Raw genomic sequence first — 19,781 nt, 5'->3', positions numbered from 1 at the left:
ATTCAAACCAAAGGTTTATATTTTTGCAATCCTTGTTTGCTGTCAGATCAAGCCCTGGATGTGTCAGCATGACATCCTCATCCCCCTGCAAACTGCCGCAGGAGCAGGTTTTGGTGTCATGTTAATGCAACCGTGAAAGTAAGAATCAAGTTTCTTTTAGAAAGAGCTGTGGGTGCACAAGTAAACATATGAAGGCACAAAAAAGGCAGGAGTAAATCAGTGCAGATGTGCTGTTCAGCAGCTGCACATTATGCAGGAGGGAAGTTGGTGTTACTCCAGAGTCTGTAAAGTTCTTTGCAACCACATTACACTGCGTTGGGCAAGTGAATGTTTTGGAAATGGTAGGTACAGAGATGATGATAGAAAGAACATGACATTTCTGTACGCTGAACTACATGGTCCTATCTTTAGGGTGTTTGGTGCAGCTTTCAGAGGCAGCCTTTTAAAATTTCTCTAAATAGGTAGAAAGCAAGGGAATGAAAAGAGGAACCCAGTGACACATCAGAGCCTGCATGGATGGAGAATTTGGTTTAGAGCCTGCAAACAAAGTTGTGGATTTACTGATGTAAATAGAAATTCACTGCAGTTCTTTAAGTTGTGATGAGTACATCTCTCTGAGGCCTGTCTTTCCCCAATGTCATTATCCTCACATGGCTTGTATACCACACTGATGTGACATAGCTTACTTTCATAACTGAAAATAAGTTCTGTCAGAAGCACAGCATGATGAACGGGGGATAAAAAGAGTTGCTTGCACTAAGCAAATTAGCTACGGCTTCAGATTCCCACATTAATGTTTTGTGGATAAGTTTGTGTCATTTGGGATCTTTTGCCTTCCAGCACTGGGTTATGGCAAACTGAGGGAGCAGGCAAAAGGGAAAGGTAGACTGTGTGGCTAGAGCACAGAACTGGGAACCATAAAATCTGTATGCTTTCCGCGGTTACCCCACTTAATTTCATGTATGAGCTTGGGGAAAAAAGTTCACCCTATATCCTCCTCTTTTTCAAAGGGCAATAATAATAGTGACCTGCTCAGCAGAGAGATGCCAAAGCTTGATTAGTGCTTCAAAACATACTTCACATTTCTGGTATTTGTAAAATGCTGTAAGTTTGAAGAGTTACTTTCTTCCACACCATACAATAACCAAAGATGTGAGAGCTTTCCCTGCCTGCTCTGGGAGTACAGTAATGGAGAGAGAACTTCTGGGTTGGGATTGAGATTGAATGACAGATTTATGAGGGGAACATATTGTTCACACCACTAACTGATGCAAGACAGCAGACATAGGCTGTGTACAGACCAGACATACATATTTTGTTAATCTGTTTTAGATGTTTTTTCTCCATTCTTCCCAGTGCCATTATTGCGAGTAACCACAGTATTACTGGCCTGAATCCTGCAGATTCATGGTGCTCAGCAGGGAACATGAGGTTGGCCTCCAGCAAGGGTGGGATTAGAAGCAGTGAGCTGCAGAGGGGAAAAACTGGGTGTAGCGTTCTGCCTTGAACAGAGGGCCTCCTCCCTGCCAGGCTGGAGGAGAGATGAGAACACAGCCCTGTCCTCAGGAGGAATGGCCATGTGCCCAGCCCAACTGGAGCTCTGGGCCTCCATTCCCACCCCGTCTCTGCAGCAGGTAGAAATCATGGATCTGCTGAAGGTGTCTGGCTCAGAAGTGAAGGGCTGGATGTGCTGAGATCCCTGAGCAACTTGCTGTGTTTTATTTGTGCATCTGTGCAACACACCCTGCTGGTGCTAAGCAGAGTCAAGCACTGACCTGCTCCTGTTTCTGCTGATATGCACCTTGCTGCAGGGTACTTACAGCAGGTAATCACCACTGCATGGGCCTCCAGCCCTTCTCCACAGTAGCCAAAATGGTGGCTGGATGTCCTTAGACAGCAGTGATCCACCTGTCAGGACAAGTGCTGCGACAAACCTCCTCAGTCAAGGCAAGGAGGCATTTTGGCAGGGTGACTTGGCTGCAGAGCAGGGGTTTATTCCCTGGGGAAAAAGAGCATTGTAGATTAGTTAGTGCACCATGGAAAGGGATGCAAGAGCACAGGAACTTTTGTTAATGGTGAAGAAGCAGCCAGACACGTGCTCTGCTAGTTATTTGTGCAGAGCAGGGAGCGAAAGGAACAGAAAAGACCTTGAGGTACTTTCCATTACTCACTGTAAAGGTGAAACAATGACATTGGTTGGCATCTCTGCATTACTGAAGTGGCAGCTGAACTGTCACAGTGCTGGTGTTCATGTCAGCCTGGGATGGGGTGGCTTCCTGCCACCCAGCCCTGCCCATAGGCAGGGAAGCATCCTGGAAAGACAGCCACAGCTGTAGTGCAGACAGGCTGTGAAGCCATGGGAGTGAACCCTGCAGCACTGAGGGAAGAGCAGGTTGGTGTTTTCTTGGTTTAGAGCATTGTTTTGCTCTCCAGCTGGTTCAGGGAAGTGTGAATTCACCGTGATCTTATTCAAATAAACACACAATATATGCAAAATACTCTGGCCACTTGGTAGCACTGTACATGCCCTTTGCTTTCTCACTTTGGACAGGTAGATGTGACTGCCTGAGAAGCCCAGGATCTGCTCCTGGCCTTTTCTGAACCCAGGGTCAGGGATATTATTACCCTTTATTTTTAGCTGATCCCATTCCCTCCAGAACACATTATTTTTCACCAAATTCAAAATAAACACCACTTCAAACCCCAAAGTCTCATACCAAAAAAAAAAAAGGATTCAATAGCCAACAAAATAAATCCATGGAGGGAGGGAGATAGAGAATTTTGTAGACTTTATGTTCAGAAAACTGCATTTCTATATGTATTTCCCTAGCCCTTTTCAGATCCCTGGCAAAAAGTGTCAGCGAGGGAATACTTAGGAGCTTCATGCCATGAGGAGCAGGCTCCATTTCCCTCACACACCTTTTGAAGCATTGCTTTTAACCACACCCCCTATTGCCAGCTGCTCTGTATTGCTCAGGAAGGTTTTTGTTGCAGATTATGCCCCCTTCTCAGTCCCATCAGGGCACACGTGGCCAGTTTGATTCAGTGGCAGGACTTGTCTTGAATGTTATAAAGATGCTGAGCAATTTTCTGACAATTACTTTTAATAGTCAGTGTCAGCTGTTTTTCTTAAGTTTGCTTCTACTTAATTTCCATGCAAGCAGAATCTACACAAAGGAACTTAAAGTTTGGATGGCTGGGTAAATGATTTAAAAAAAAAAAAAGAAAATTCAGAGAAGCCAGTCAATAATTAGTGAATGGCATCTATGTGGTGAGCTCTATTTTTCTGTTGTCTGCCTGGGCTGAGAGGTTTTCATCTGATGGTTGTTTCATGTTTTATCCAAATGCATATGTACTTTGCCATTAGTTGGTGTATTTACTGGCAAAGATTGCATCTTTTGCACCTGGGAGGACTGCACGACCTGGCACGCACACGTGTTTGTCTGCCCTTGCCCCTTTGCACACACAGTGTATGTTTGTGCAAAGGCTGCTGTGGCTGCTGCAGCAGGCAATGGCTCCAGGGTCCACACCCCAGGTCTGTTCCCAGGACTGGGATAGGTGTGATTTCAGTCTTTCAATTATTTATTTATTTTTTGCACTTTTTCATTTAAATTTCCTTCATCTGGTGTGCAAGGCAGCCTCTCCAGCTCAGCCCCGTGCTGCAGAGCTGTGGGCAGGCACTCCCTGCACGGCAGGCAGCCAGCCACACGGGCAGGCAGGCAGGCAGGAAGAGCCAGCGAGCAGAGCAGCCAGCACCCACACCCACGGACATTCAAACTGCTCAAGCCAGCTCATCACTCTGCAGCCAGCCTGCCTCAGCTGCTTTTGATTTCACTAGAAAATGTCAGGCTTTGACTCAGAGCTGGATGCTATGGGGATGAGCTTTCCACGCATCCAGCTGGTCCCAGCCTGCCACCGCCATGCCAAATGTGCAAAGCACTGCAGACTGTGCTTTGCAAGGCACTTCTGGGAGCCACTGTCAGTGCTCTGTGTGCTGCTTCCCCACACGTCCTCAGCTGTGGTAGGCAGCAAACAGCCTTGTGTGGGGAGCTCTGCACCAGACAAGCTCTCAGCACCTCAACAAGGTGCTCATCATCTCTGAAGACCACCCTCCTGCCTTTCTGCTGGGTGGGAAGATGCATCACCTTGTTGGGAGAGAAAACAGAGATTCTAAATGTTGACAGGGAGTGCAGGAGTGCAATGTGGCCTGTATAGCAGCTCACTCTCCTCTGACCCCAGTGAACACCAGAGCTCCACTTCAAAATGCAGCTGGGTCAGACACTGACTTTCCAGCCTGCAGCAATATCATACTGCAGACCCCAAGTGCCTTGCTTCCCTAAGGAGCCTTGCAGAACACTCAGTCTTTTGTTCAGGTATTTCTTCTCCTGAAATTGTGTCTGTAACTTGGCTGCTGGTGGGTCTTACCACCCCTGCAGGAGACCTGCATAGAGGCCCAGTGCGCAGCTGGGCTCTCCTCAGTCGTGCTCTCTGGGACGTGTCCAGCCAAAGTGGCAGGAATGCAGCTCCTCTCTGTCACCTCTGCTGTCTTGGGGTGTAGGGACACCACTGAGGCTACTTCCAAGAAGGAATCTGTGATGCTCTGAGCACTTGCATGACCCTAATACTCAGCCACAGAGTGAGGCTGATGTTTCTTTTGCCTTTTCTCTCCTCTCACATCCAAAGAGAGGCAATTAACCCTTGGATTAGTGCATGATAAATGCTCCTTTGGGAACCACAGGACTGGGTACATTGCTGCCTTCCTGCCAGCCAGGAAGGCTCCTTTATTCCTTGGTACTTGCTTTGAGGCCTTGGCTCCATTCTCTGTCTGGGCTAAAATGGTGTGCCTGTAGCTTTCACTTTTGATAGCACTTTGGGACATCAGAGCTGATTCTGTGGCTTCCTCAATTGGTTATAAGTGTGGATGTTGCTTGTTTTTTTCTTCTGGATAAAAAGTATTGCTTGTCTTAAAAGGGCCTTATGCTTTGGTCTCATATTTGGTGGTGCAGCAGGGATGATCTGTCCGATTTCTCCATGAGATGCTTAAGACTAACCTTGTAGACATCAGAGAACAGTGAAAGCTGTGATAAACATGCAGAAGAATCAAAAAGCTTTGCCTAGACTCAGCTACACAACTTCTCATCCAATTTATCTGGTATGGTTTTGGCTTCTTTATGTTTTCTCTATCGATTTTTGCATTGGTCCTTTGTCCTGGGGATTGTTACTGCAGCTGAATGTGTGACAGATGGTATGTCAGGTAGGTGCCTCTCCAGTGCAGTGCTTGTTTCCAGTGCATTGTGATGCACCATCATTACTGTGGTTTTCTCTTACATGTAGGTCCTTATTCCCTTCATGGCAGTTTTATTTCCATCTTACCACCCCCATTTTGCTGGTTCACCACATTAAAATAACTGTATCTCCTGGAAATCTGCAGTGCCCACAGCTTCCTGACTGCAGTGAGCTTTCTTTGGTAGCATTTTCTTCTCTTCTCTATAACCATTTTTCTCTCTTAGATATTCCAGCAAACATGCCAATAAATTATTTAGTTCTTCCTTGTTAGTGGTGATTAGATCTCCCTTGTGCCAAATGAACGAAGCGCTGCAGTGAGCAACCTTCTCAGGGATATGTTAATGAAGCCATGATGCACACACTTGTTTTCTCACAGTGCAATTGAATGTCTTCTTGCATATGAATAGTCCTGTACTCCAGGTACAAAAATATCAGTGCCCCGGACTTGCCTGTATCTTTCTGTTGTCTTGCAAAGACATGCACCTGTTGTCTTGTGTTTTGACTTACTGGAAATACGCCTCTACTCTTTGGATAAATAGAATAGTATAGGTTTACTGGCAGTGAGGGCAGTGGTGGTTTTCTTCCAATGCTGTGTCCACTCAGACATTGCTTTTTAATATTGTGAAAGGTACTGTGTTTTTTTCATCTCTCTGCACACGAAGATGGGAGCCTCTGATAGCTGTTTGGCAGATGTTAACCAGAATCAGGCGTCCCCACTTGAACAGTAACAGAAGGAAAATTCAGTGAACAAGAAATCAATACCAACAGCTCTAAGACACAGCAGTGCACAGACATATATGGACCATTCAAAAAACTCACAGGGGAAAAGTGACATTCTCTGAGAGTACAAGTAGTGATGTCTCTCATTCTTTAAGGCATTTTGATTTCTTATGTTTGCTGTTGCAAACATTGATTTCTGCTTTTTACATTTTTAACAACTTTTTCTTCTTGCTGCTTCCTTATATTTTGCTGCTGTTTTAAAAGACTGCATTTAAGCTGAAGGGTTTTTTTCTGTATTTTTATCTCCCTACTTCGTTCCCTGTTAAGCCAGAGAATGAGCAAGGTCGTAGAACTTCTCTAGAAAAGTTCACTCGCAGCGTGGTAAGTTCCTTTTCTTTTCCCTCCTCCCTTTCCTCAGAACTTCATTTTCAGCTGGGGGAAATGTGGATGCTTGACTTTTTATTTCATCCTTTATTTTTGCAGCTAGCATCTTTGCAGCTTCTCTCTTAATACTGTAGCTCATCTAAATAGTAGCTCTAAAGAAGGGGCTGGGGGTGGGGGGAGAAATGGCATAATGCTCATTCTAGCTTATCATCATTGCAAAACAAATTGATTTTTTTTTTTTTTTTTTGTCTAGAATTAAATACAAAGTTGCCTTTTTTGCTGCATTCCCACTACAGTATTTGTTGTGGCTTCTCCTTGCACAATGAAGTAGAAGAGCATGGTTCTCATAGCTCCATTGCCACAGTATCTGTTTGGTTCCCTAGTGCATGGATAATGACACCCCACACACACATCCACCCACAGCACTGCAGCCGCTTCCTCCGTTGCCACCATCTGTCAGTGCTCATGTAAATGGCGATAAAAGTGCGATACCCTTTGCCTCATTCCTGATACTGATACCGGAAAAGGAGCCCAGTCACAGCAAGAAACATGACACTGTTCAATCTTTTAGACAAGGGGACAGCAGGACTTCAAGGGCAGCAGGCAGATGTCCTCCCTCTTTGTCCTTCATTAGTCTCCAACCTCTAGTCAGCCTGTCCAGAGTTTGGGCAAGGCCTGCTTGCCCCACTTGCATTCAGCAATCTGTCTGTGCAGCAATTTTTCTACAGAGCAGGAGAAGCAGGGAGAGGGGGCAGGACCAGAGGCAGATACTGCAAGTGGAGTGGAGTAGCAGGGATACTGGGCAGCACAGGTTGTGTTTTGAGCTGCATCAAAAACAGCGTGACCAACAGGTTGTGAAAGGGGATTCTGCCCATCTACTCTGCTCTTGTGAGATCCTCACCTGGAGACCCTCACCTGCATCCACCTCTGGAGTCCCCAGGACAGAAAAGACATGAACTGAATCCAGAGGAGGACCACAAAGTTGATTAGAGGAATAGAGTACCTCTTCTGCAAGGAAAGGTTGAGAAAATTAGTTTTGTTCAGTCTGAAAAGTGAAGACTTTGGGTTTATTTAATTGTGGTCAGTACTTTTAAGGAACCTACAAGAAAGACGAGAAGGACTTTTTGCAAGAGCACGTTTTGACAGGACAAGGGCGAATGAATTCAAACTAAAACAGAGTATGTTTAGATTGGATGTTAGGAAAAAATCTTTACTGTGAGGATGATGAGGCACTGCAACAGGCTACCCAGAGAACCTGCAGATGCTCCCTCCCAGGAGGTTTTCAACAACAGGGTTAATGGAGCTCTGAGCAACCTAGTCCAATAAATGGTATCCCTGCCTGTGACAGGGGAGTTGGAACTACATGATCTTTAAGGTTCCCACCCAAAGCATTCTATGAGTCACACTCTTGCATGTGTGTGTATATATTTGTATATTTATATGTACACTACATACACACTCATGGCATATAAATATAGCACCTTTGAACATCCTGAGAGAAACAGGAAGCTGTGCAGGTAAGTGTGAACTGCTGTAGAGCAAATAAGCTGAGAGCAGTTCTTCCTGACACTGCTGTGCTACTGCACAAGCAAACCCAAATGTAACATGCAAGGCTTTGTAGTACATCCACTGGCAGACTTCCTGGGGAATGTATTTATATAGCTAATGCATATGCACACATTTGAAATATGTTGATACAAAATATATCACTATGCCCATCTGCATATTTACTACTTTCTAAGAGTCTGCCAGGGAGAGGAGTAGGAAAGATTTTTTTAAATTTTTTTTTTAAACAAACTATGCAGAAATATTTACATAGAGTGGTAAATTCTGCTCCCAGATTTGCCAAGTATGTGGAAGAGTAACTCTCACTTTACTAGACTGGCTGGGTTTATAGTTGCACAGCCAAGCATGTATTTTTCTCCTGCATTTGATTTGAAGGGTAACTTGACAAGCTAAGTTTGGGATGCTATGATTAGAATGTAAGTAGCGGTAAAGAAAATTGTAGTAGATTGGTTGGTACTTTAGTTCATTTTTGTCTTACTGGCTAGCATGCTGTAAATAGTTTTTTTTCATTTCTCTTAATAAAGATATAAAATCTCATCTTCTGATGGCATGGTAGTTACCAGAACTAAGAAGAGTCTGAATTTTTTATACTTTGCATTATGGCAGTTTGTTATTGCCATCAGATGAGAAAATAGTCACTATGTTGACATGTCATAATGTCCTCAGAGGACAGTATTACCAGTGAGAACTTTATGGCATACTCAGGGGACTGAATTAAGATGAAGTTAATTCTGTATGCTCTAGTTCTCCAATATGCAGTGCAGCTCCCTGACTGTGTAGGAGTGAGCAGTTCAACAGTCCATACTTCCAGAGCTCCACTGTGCTGTGTGAATGCTCATTACAGGATCATATATTCAAGCTGGCCCTGCACAGGCATGACAAAGTTAAGTGTATGCTTAAGGTTTGGCTGGAACAGACCCCCAGTTTGTCTCTCTTCAAAGGAGGAGCACTGAGCCTATTTTGCAAGCAGATTAATATGAGATCACATTTCCAGTGATGGCTATAGAAGAAATCTCAAAACCAGTAAGGGCCAAAAGTTTTGCCTTAAGGAGTCATAATTGAAGTGAAATCGTCTCCCAGATTGACGGAACTATTAATTGAACTATTAATTGCCTGTGGATCTGGGCCACCTCCAGACTGTGCTTCTCTGCCTGGCACTGGGAGGGCCAGTAGACCCCAGGGAAAATTTTCAGATTTGGCTATAGCATGTGGCCCAGCATTTTGGGAAATCCCAGAATCACAGTTGGAAGGGCCTCTGGAGATCACCTAGTCCTGTTCTCCTGCTAAGGCAGGGTCACCTAGAGCAAGCTACACAGGCATGTGTTCAGGTGGATTTGGACTGTCTCCAGAGGGAGACCCATGGCCTCCTTGGGGAGCCTATTCCAATGCTCTGCTACCCTCAATGTAAAGAAGTTTATGAGGCATAAGTCTGCCAAGCCAATCTCTAACTCAGCCCTCTATGTCCAAGGGGAAGTCTCCCTTTCTCCACCCTTCCTCTCTTACTTCCAAAGTCTGGGGTTCCCAACTTCAGCATTAAAAACTGAGACATTCAGTAACTGGGCCTTCTCTCTGTCTTCTGTCACCAGGACATGCATCTGATTCAGCAGCAGCCCCACGTTTTCCCAAATTTTCCTTTTGCTGCTAATGTACTTTAGAAACCCTTCTTTTTGTCCTTCATATCCCTTGTCAGATTTAATTCTCCATAGGCTTTGGCCTTCTTTGTCACATCCCCACATACTCTGACTGTTCCTTCAGTCCTCCCACACAGCCAGTTCCTTTTTCCACATCCCAGAATCTGCTTGAGATTTATTAGAAGCTCCCTGCTCATCCAAAGGAGTCTCCTGCCCCCTTTGCTTGGTTTCTTCCTCATGGCAATACCCTGGTCTCGAGCTTGGAAAATGTGATGCTTGAATATTGACCAGCACTCTTGGACCCCCTTTTTTCTGGAGCCCTTCCTTTTACATCATTGTACTCAAATCTGGGGAACTTTGGGGAACACTGCAGGCATAGGGCCAGAGCAGGAACATGGAGATAGAGGTTCATGATCCTTTCCTTGCTGAAAATACTGTACTTACACTGTTGCTTTCCATATCAGAGAAAGCTGATTGTAGCCAGAAGACCAAACATGTCCAGCATCTTAGGGAGTCTTCACCTGAATTAAAAAAATCAGACTGTCTAAATTTGCTTTTATGGTTTCTTGGGTCTCACCATCTCTTGATTGACAAAGACAGGAAAAAATGCTTCAGAAAGAGAAGCTAAAGAGAAACAGTAAAGTTTTGTGTTGACAAACTGCAAAGAGTATTGCAGGCTTTTTGTCTCTTACTTGAGCTAAGCCCCACCTGTGAAAAATCTTACAGGGCTCCCAAACTGATCTCCCGCACTGGGTGGAAAGCTGGATACCTGGTTTTGGGTGCACAGAGTCAGGGATTAGCTCCAGACCATTTGACATACTTTAGCAAGACACCATGAAGTTCTGCTAGGCAACCAGAGGCTTTCCACCTTCACATGGATCAATGGGGAATAAGAAAGAACAGGGCTTTACATGATTTTTTTTTATACCAGTCTTCAACTCCTTGAAGACCCACTGTCATGTCTTCCTTGGCTTGATAATTTTGACCAACAGAAGGCGTCTCATGACTAATGAATGCACTGAGTTTTTGCACCAAATCTTTCTGAAAGCCTCATGCTATCTGGTCCACATTAAGCATGACACTAAGAGCAAGATTTTGACAGGGCAATTTTCACTGTGGTGATGGTTCACCTTTTACTTCCAGGTCCTTACAAAGTATCAGCTGACACCGTGGTGCAGTAGCCAAAAGGGGGTTGTGCCCATTGTGGTCAGATCCTTCTGTACCAAAGGGCATAGTTTGCAGTGCCTGTCTGGATTCTCCCTGGAGCAAGGCAGCATCTGTCTGATCCAGCCCCCAACAAGCCAGGCACCATCAGCCTCCTCAACTTACCTGACAGAAGTCTGAAGCTGTGATGTCCATGTGTTTCATGGCAGCTTTGTGGTCCCAGGACCAAACATGGTTATCAGTCATCTGGTGAGCATCAAAGGGCCACATCTGCATGGTGGAGCAGCAGAACACTACAGGGCACATGCTGCCCAGCACTGCTGGAGCAGAGGGGTGGCAGATGTCTTTTCTCCTCCTTTCAGGTCTTGAAGAGTCCTCACAAATACATAGACAGCACAGTGGTAGGATAAACATCACAGTACCTGGGCCCTGTGGGCCTATGTCAGGTTCCCATGCTTTGGAATCACAGGTATAAAGCTGGGCTGGCACTTCATGCTCTCCAGGGTGCCCTGGGGAATGGTCGATATCCTGGAGCTGCAGAGCTGACAGAGCTTAGGAGCTCTCACTAATCCATCTCGTTTCAAAAAGGATGGCACTGCACATGGTGGCAGGTTTATCTTATTACAATTTTCCTTTTGAATACAACAAGGATTGACATTATGAAAGCAGAGTTAGCCTGTCTTCTCTCCCAAGTGAAGATAAATGGCATCATAAAAATCAGACACCATGTATCATATATGTTATAAATAATATCTAGTATTGAGGTAATAACTTAATTTTAAAGACACACATACACACAAATCCATATATCTAGATCTCTCTCTTCTGTCATATTTCATCATCTTACTAATTAAAAGGAGCCTGCTATACTATTTTTAGCCCTGCAGCCTCAGCCTAGCTGTTTAAACCACTGTAGTTTCCCATCTGCTTTAGAAATTATTTAATAATCAGATAGACAGAAGCTTAGTTCTCATAAGCTGAGATGATCCTTCAGGGCCAAGTGTAGAAGGAAAATATATTTTAATGAGTACATTTAGGGGAACTACTGCTGCTTTTTGTCTCACAAAGGAAGCCACCAAGTCTCTGCCTAACTTGCACTGGTAGCCATTTGCATTTAATAAAGGAGGAAATAGGAGGGGGCTCCTTTGTTGCATCTTAAGCATTATCTCTGAAAGCAGCAATGGGTACTTCAGCAATAACAGGGATTAAACCTATGGATACCAGCCTCAGCAGGTAACTTAGATAAGCCTGGGCCATCATACACAAACTTGAAATCAGCCTTTCCTAAAATGGCTATCTTCCAGGGAAGGAATTTTCCCTGGAAGAAAACAGGTGTTAAAATTTCTGACTCAGTGTCCAGGTGGTGACTCAGTGCCAAGACCTCTGGATTTTATTCCCAACTGATATTTCTTTAAGGAAAAAGGCACACCCACATGGACCACTTTTAGAGGATAAGAGTTCTCAGTCTTTGTGCTTTAAAGGACAAGAGAGTGACCAGAGCAATGATTTATACTTTAGGCAGAATTTTTACAAATTCTGGCTGAACTGACAGATGTAGGACACTGTTACACATTATGTTCCTGGACTGGGGGCACATAATGTGTAAGGGTGGAAAAGATCTTTACCTGAAGGAGGCAAAGAATCTCTTGTGTAAATCCAATGCAATGCTGAAAGAAAATAAGGTGAAGGATGAGATGGTCTGTGTTCAAGCTGTGTGGGAAGTAGCCTGTAGTTTAAGGATGTAAGAATAAGGGTTTTCAAATGACCCTTTTCAAAGAATCCTGGACATTTTGGATGGAACATTTTGTACAGCACATCAATGAAGATTGAAGATTGTCTCAGTTCCCAGGCACAGGTTAATAACTGCATCGACAGACTGGCCCAGCTTCATTAACCACAGCATAGGCAGAAGGAGAAGCTGGGAAGCAGGAGCTGCTGTTATCCTTATGTTAGCAGCACCAGTCTAGTGGTTTTGTATTTTCACCCAGAAGCATTGTAGGCAAAGTCCCACATGACATCCTTAATGGCTGTGGAGCCAGTGCTCCACCTGGGTTTCTCGTGCAAGGATAACTTTCCCAGAAACAAGAATGACTGGAGATCTTGTGTTCAATGTATTTATCATGCTCAGTGCCCAAGATACTTTTTGTCTGGAGCCTAAAATGCCCTCCTCCTCCTTGCAGTGATGCAAACTGTCATTAGCATGGTAGCATTTCCTTTGCTTTAGTTGTCTGGTATCTTTTGGTAATTTTATATTGAACAATTCTTGTTTCAGGATGTAAATGCATCCCAGTTCAATGCTCAGAGAAATCCACAGTTGCATATTTAATTTCAGTTCCATATGTATCTGTTCCCTTGCATTATATAGCTGTGAAAGTTTTAGTTTCTACCCTTATTGCCTGGCTGTCCCTTCCTTGATGTTCTCAGCTGTCTCCCAGCTCCATGTTGTCACTTCTGTTTTTATCTGCTGCTGCTTCCCCATCTTCCTGACCCTGAGCTTAATCCCTTGGCCACTGCTACTCATGCTCTTTTTTATATCTTCTTGGTTTGTGTACTGTTGGATCAGACTCCCAGTCAAACTCAGTCCTATTCTTAATTCATGAGTGTGGTGTCACACATGTGAAATGTGTTGATAGAATCTTATCTTTCTATGGTGAACTGTGTGATGTTTTGCACAGCTGTGTCACTGTGATGTATTATAAATAGTAACCATGAATGCAGTGAAGAAGGTGTAAGGCTGGAGAAAGAATTGCTGCCCAATGTCATCTTTTTAACTAGTTCCTTGATAATCTCATAAAGCTGTCATATATTTACCACTTTTCTCACTATTTCACTTTCCCAGCTCTACCAGCTTGCATAAATAGATCACAGCATTTGAGAATATGGAAAGTATTCACAACCTCCAATAAAGACAAAGGTTTAAGCCATTATTGGTAGAGAATAGTGGTTGAAAAAGTGGAAAGTATAAAAAGATTAGACACTGAGATGCTGGTGAAGTGGCTATCAGAATAGATAGCAAGAAGGGAAGGGATACAGGAGTGGATTCCAAAGTTTTTTAGATTTGTCATCAAGAAAAGACATCTGGGAAAAGGGTTATTTTATCTTTGGAAGGTATTTTACTTTAAATAAAATGTGCTCACTTGACTACTCCAATCATTACACTGGCTTGTGCTGAGAAAAGGAACTTGCATTACTGAGGTGGTGGGGAGCATCAGAACGTACCCAAGGCGCAGAGGGGCTGCAGCCTGTGTTTGCAGCCTGCCCTGTGATTGCTCCCACGGTGTGACAGCCAGCCAGTGTGCGCAGCTGGGGCTGCAGAGGGCTGCATGCACTGCATGCATGTCCTGCACGGCGCATGCACTGACTGGCCGCTGCAGGCAGGGATGTACCACGCCTGCCCTGGTGTCCTCATGGCACCTTACCTGCTTTGCTCAGGGGGAAGTTGCATGTATCACCTGTGTGCTGCACAGTCTGCTCTAGATACAGGGCTTCCTTTAAGGGGTAAGTATTCATTGTTTCCAGTAAGTATTCTAGCTTCTAATCCTTCACTTCCTAAAAGCACTGCTGTGTGGTGCTGCCGACACAGGATGGCAGCTTCCTTTTGCCCCTGCAAGGGCAGAGTGGGTGAGTGATCTTTGTGCTTACCATTTGTGAAATTGCTTGGGGACCTTTCTAGATGAAAGGCACTATACAGAGTTCAAACACACCCACTATTAATTTGCTGTATTTTGTTTGAGCCACACACAAATCCTGGAAGACAAAAGCAGGTACCTTCTCACTACAGACAGGTCTAGCTGCAGATACTGAACCATGACCTCAGCAAGGTGTTTGGGAGGGAGGGTGTGCTTAGCCCCTGCTGTGATTTTACCCAAGTTTATTTTGATACTCCAGAGAGATTTGATATTTCAGTGGTGCATCCGTTTTCCTCTGTACAAGACATTTACATATCTGGTTCCCAGTCGTGCTGAAAGCTGTCAAACAAGCTGAGTCCTTTGCACAGAATCACACCCTGCCCTAGAGGCAGACCAACAACATTCAGTTAGGGCATTTCTGAGGTGGCTTGAAAAAGCAGTCTGCTACACCATTGTGTACTGGCTGCAGTGATCCATCTGCTTCTCTGTCTTCCTGGGTTTGTGTCAAAAGGAGGAAAACATGCCTAATCTGCAGTCCACAGACAGCTTCAACCAATGCCAAAACTGGTTCACTCTCAGCTGTAAGGAGCCCAGACTGTACCACAAAAAAAGAGGATCTTGTGGTACTGGTGGGATGGAAGAGGAAGGCTGCAGCTATTATGAAGCTGTGCTAGGAGGGGGTGAATACAGAGATCCTGGTCTGTACCATATGCAATGGTGTACTGGTTTTTCTCCAAGCAAAGTGCAATGCCTCATTTAGGAAGCATAAGAAATCCTCACAACTTAAAATGGGAATAGATGATACTGGTTTTAATTGGACTGAAGCTCTGAACTGTTCCCATAAGAGAGCTAGAAGAGCAAAAAAGCAATATCATATGTGGGAATGTAACCCATGGTGGTCGAGTTTCACTGTGATGGGCAGGAATGGCAAGAAGCTCAGGTAACTTGTCAGTCAAGCCTTAGAAGAGGAGTGGGGCCCACTCTGCAGGAACTTGGGAGTAACTCATGAGACTGTAGTGGCAGGAACAGGTGAGCATTCCACATGCTGGGAGCATCTGGCTCCACCTTACCCTCTACAGCCACTTTGCAGCTCCTGTTTGTATCAGTGTGTAATTGGTGGTATTGTCCACCACATTTTGTGTGTTAATTTATGTTACTTATGTTCATAGTTTGTATGTCTGTGTTTATTTTGTGTTGAACTAAGTTATTTTCCAGTATTGTTTATATTTTTAATTCAGTTTCTTATTTAACTTCATTAATTTATGTTACACTTATCTTATGTTGACAATGTATATCTTAATGAAAAAATCTAATAAAAGGATTATTTTTTAAATGGCACAAAAATAAAGCTTCCCCAAGCTTTGTATTGTAATATAACATTGAAAACCAAACAGTGCTGGCAGTGCTAGGGCCATCACAATCTCTTCAGAAGTGAAATTTGGTTGCAGGATGTTGTTTGCCCACTGCCAAATTTCTTGCAGTATGTTAGCTAACAGATAGGAAAACTGAGTATTGCCTGTGATGATGTGAAAAAGATTCAAACCAATGGAAGGAGAATCATCTCACCTCCAGTGGAGATGCAGAGCAGCCCCAGTTCTCTGCAAAGGGCGATGGGGCATCAGTGCTCCCCATGAGATGACTTCTCTTCCAGGAAGGTGATGCTTCTGGCTGGAGCAGATTGGGCAGCAGGCTGGGAAAAGGAGAGCCCTGAACACAAACGAGGGGTAGAAAGCAAGAAGTGGGGACAGCTGTAACAAACAAAGCCCCAGGCTGGTGGGTGGAAATTGTGGAGGTGAGCAGTCAGCTTGGTCTGTACTGACATGGCACAGGGGAGCCTGTGCTGCCAGCTCTCCTCTCTGCCCCTGCTGCCCACAAAGCTCATTATGGGATAAATCCTGCCTGGTGTTCAGGTAAGTTGTTGACAACGTGCATGGGAGCTCAGGCTTGTGCATGCTGGGGTGGGGAATGTCTGCATGCTGAGTTGCACTGTGCTGGGCAGAGCATACCAACATTGTGTGAAGCCATGGGCACTGGACAGAACTGAACTTTCCATTTAAAAATATTTTTAAAAATATTCTCCCAACTGTGCAAAGTGCTAGTTTTGGCTGATAAAAGCAAGGAGCAAGATGGAAACTCTGCTGGCTCATACAGTAGGTTTGGAAGGAGTGCTGTCCTTTTTTTGCATCAAATTCCAGACACTCTTTTTTTCCTTCTTACTTGGCTTCTTGGCTATGTTAAATTGCTGAATTTTGCTTCATTAAAATAACTGCTGATTGCACTTTACACTTTAGCTTAGCAGCTGCCCAGCAAAGGCTCAGCCACTGAAGATGGCAACCATCTCCTGTGACCTGCAGGATAATCTTTATTTCAGTGGGCCTCAGTGAGCCCTGATGGTACACAAATGCTGAGATCCAATCCTCTGCTGGACATGCAGCCAAGGAGTTAGGATGGCCACATACTTGGAAGTCATATTCCAGGGGACATTTTCATTAGGTTTATTAAGAATTCCCTGATTTTTTTTCTTAGAATACTCCAAATCTACATTTTACACTGTCTTTAAGAAATGGCTCCTGTCATGGAAGTGTTCAAGGGCAAAAAAAAACCAAGAAAAACCAAACCAGATTCATTCAGCAGTGCAGAGAGAACTGGACATTACCAGATGCAGTGAAGCTCCATGTCATCCTTGCCTGTAAGCTGTGGAACAGCTCAATTGCTTGCAGGACATGAGAGAGAAGGAAGCCTTCCTGCATCCAAGACAACACACAACATATGCTGTACAACATATGCCCTACTGCTTGTGCTGTGTTGTTTCAGTGACAACAGTCTGGGCTTTTAATTGTAGTAACCCTAATTAGTAGTGACAAATATTTTGGGACTGGAGGACTTGGGATTTCTTTATAGACTTTAGACCCCACTCCTTACATCCACTCTAATCCTGCCTTAAGTTCTTCAGCATATACATGTGGCACAGTAAAAGAAGCACTGAAGTGTGCTGAGCTTGAGATGGTACACTTTCCAAATCCCCTGCCAGCCTGGCTTAGATGAAATTTCTCCTGGAAATACAGCAGTTGTTGTTGACATTCTCTTACAGTGGGGAAAGGAGAGGCAGAGACAGCCGCCGGTTTCATGCTAAACAAAGATGCATGGAAGGAAAACTCTTTTTAAAGAAATTAGGTGTTGCTTGTGCCAATCTTTCACATCACAATAATCGGAAACATCCTTGCTCTGTCAGATAGATCCCCAAGGGAATTCCACCCATTCCATGTGGTAGGTGAGACCCAACATGCTCTCCCGGACCTGAACTTATTTTGGCACATGTTGTACCCGGTTAAGAACTATTTCAGCCACCTCCAGCTTTCTGAGAGCAGCCTTTCACCTGACTGACTCAGGCCCTCCCACTGTGCAGCCTCAGGGAAGGGTTGTGGGATCACAAAGAATACAGGGGTGCATCCCACCTCTGCTGTCTCAAGGTGGACACAGGCCACCCTCTCGGTTACCCAGACGCCTCTTTTCTGGACACCAAGCAATGACACTAAAGCATGCTGTCACCATCCTGGGCTCTTTGGCCACGGACACCCTCTTGGCAAGCAGGGGCAGGCAGGTTTGGATGGACTGGCTGGGGGGCCTGGGGAGAGTGCTGGCTGCCTGCAGGGTGAGAGGCTGCCCTATTCCAAAGAACCCATTGTGTGTGCTGCACTTATGTTTTTCTCAGTCAGCTGATGCAAACTTTTGTGTCTCTTGAAGGGCTTTGTGCCTTAGAAGCCCTGCAGTGCTAAACCTGAAACAGGGATACCATGGGCCAGCCCCTCAAGTGGTGTAAATCAGCAGCACTTCTGTGAAAAAAACTGAGTCATGTTGATTTATATCAGCAGGTGGATTGCAGATCGCATCCAGCTTTTCCACCTGTTATACACTTACTCCCTTCTTGTTCATTTTAGTAATAGGAAAGAGATACCAGTTTTCCTAATGAAATGCAATTTTTTCCTGATCCTCTTTTATTTTAATGAGGAGGTCTAAGGTGAGAGAATCCTAAACCAAACACCTGCATCCCACCCAAGCCCAGCCTGCAGATATCTGTATCACTCACACCCGTGCTGTGAGGCTGACACTTGGCCCTGCATTGGGTTGAAACAAAATCCCCATACCTCTAGTATGCCTCTAGTTGGGGGCTGAACATTACAGCACTTTTGCTTGTAGTCAAAAATGTCACAGCAATTTATGCATTTTCAGGGATCCTTTTGCCATCTGCCCTAACACAGAGGTGAACGCAACAACCGAGCAGACAACATTGTCGCCTGCTTCTTGCAGTCTTAAAGCAGAGCTTCTTGCACCCATCTGTTTGCGTGTCCCCGCCCGTGAGGCCGTTCCCTTGGCACAGTTATCCCACAGACAGACGGGCTTGCCCGGGGGACTCATCCCAGCCTGCAGGCGGGGAGTTTGCTGCAGTTCCCAGGGTAACGCCTTTCCCATGAGACGGGGGAGCTGCAGATGGAGGCCTCTGCTTTTCCCCGCGACGAGACGCAGTTTCCATTGGGAAACCCAAGAGCAAAGTTTCGCTCTGCGCAAATCACGGCCATTGGAGCCGTTTCCAGCCGTCCCCTCTCCTCAGCCTGGCCCACTACCGGCGTTTCTCCTTCCTGCTTTGAGCACAGCAATGCTGGAGTGGGGGATGAGGAGCGGTGTTTGCTCCTCAGCCCTGCTGGAACCTGACGCAGGGAGCTGGCGTAGCCCCAAGCCACCTGCCTGTGAGAAGATAACAGGAGGAGCTGCCTGCCGCAGATTAGTTAGAGTCTGACTGAATAGGCTTTATGTAAACCAAGGATTATTTATTTGTTTTGGTTTTTTTTCCTAAGGAAGTACCCAAATATTGGTGGAAACTAACTTTTTTTTTTCCCCCTAAACTCAGCCATGTTATTCTTCCAGGAATTAACATCCATATCTTTACCTTCTTCTTCCTATAAATAGGATTCAGGGACTGATAATTCCTTAGCACTCTCTCTCTGGTATTCCTCAAGAGCCACAAAATGACAGCCCTGGTCTTAGCCCCCCCAAGCCATGTTGCTCTGCAGAAGACTTGGCCAACCACTGGGGTAGCACTGGGCCAAGCTTTACAACAGTGCATTTCAAAATAGTGATAATCAAAAAATTGATTTATACTGCAAAAAACAAAAACCAAAAAAAAAAAAAAAACCTGCGTATCTTGAACGGTGTGTCTGCAGAGCTCTGGGATGGAGCTGGCCATTTCCATGCTGAGCCCTGTGTGTGAGGCACAGAGCAATGGCTGTGGGCCTCTCCTGCCAGGCAGGACACTCGGCACAATGACAGGGTTTCCCTCAGCTGCTGGTATACAGAACACGACAGATTAGGCCGTGTGTGCTCATGCAGCTGAACAAATTATTTG

At 44.9% G+C, this 19,781-nt stretch overlaps 1 protein-coding gene across 6 annotated transcripts in view; it reads left to right on the top strand.

The window, feature by feature from the left end:
* RGS6 (regulator of G protein signaling 6) overlaps nt 1-19,781 on the top strand; it is a 244,140-nt gene that overhangs the window by 218,607 nt on the left and 5,752 nt on the right. For 5 of the 6 annotated variants that reach the window (XM_063159184.1, XM_063159185.1, XM_063159188.1 and 2 more), the window contains one exon: nt 6,334-6,387. The exons of the other annotated variant lie outside the window; for it this stretch is intronic. In XM_063159184.1, coding sequence (XP_063015254.1) covers nt 6,334-6,387 — 54 coding nt within the window. The remainder of the gene's footprint in view (nt 1-6,333; nt 6,388-19,781) is intronic. 6 annotated transcript variants of the gene reach the window in all.

Source organism: Melospiza melodia, chromosome 6 (genome assembly GCF_035770615.1).
Source record: "Melospiza melodia melodia isolate bMelMel2 chromosome 6, bMelMel2.pri, whole genome shotgun sequence".
In the NCBI taxonomy this organism is placed as follows: Eukaryota; Metazoa; Chordata; class Aves; order Passeriformes; family Passerellidae; genus Melospiza; species Melospiza melodia.
Note: the sequence above shows the minus strand (reverse complement) of the source record. Positions and strands in the feature narration are given on the sequence as shown.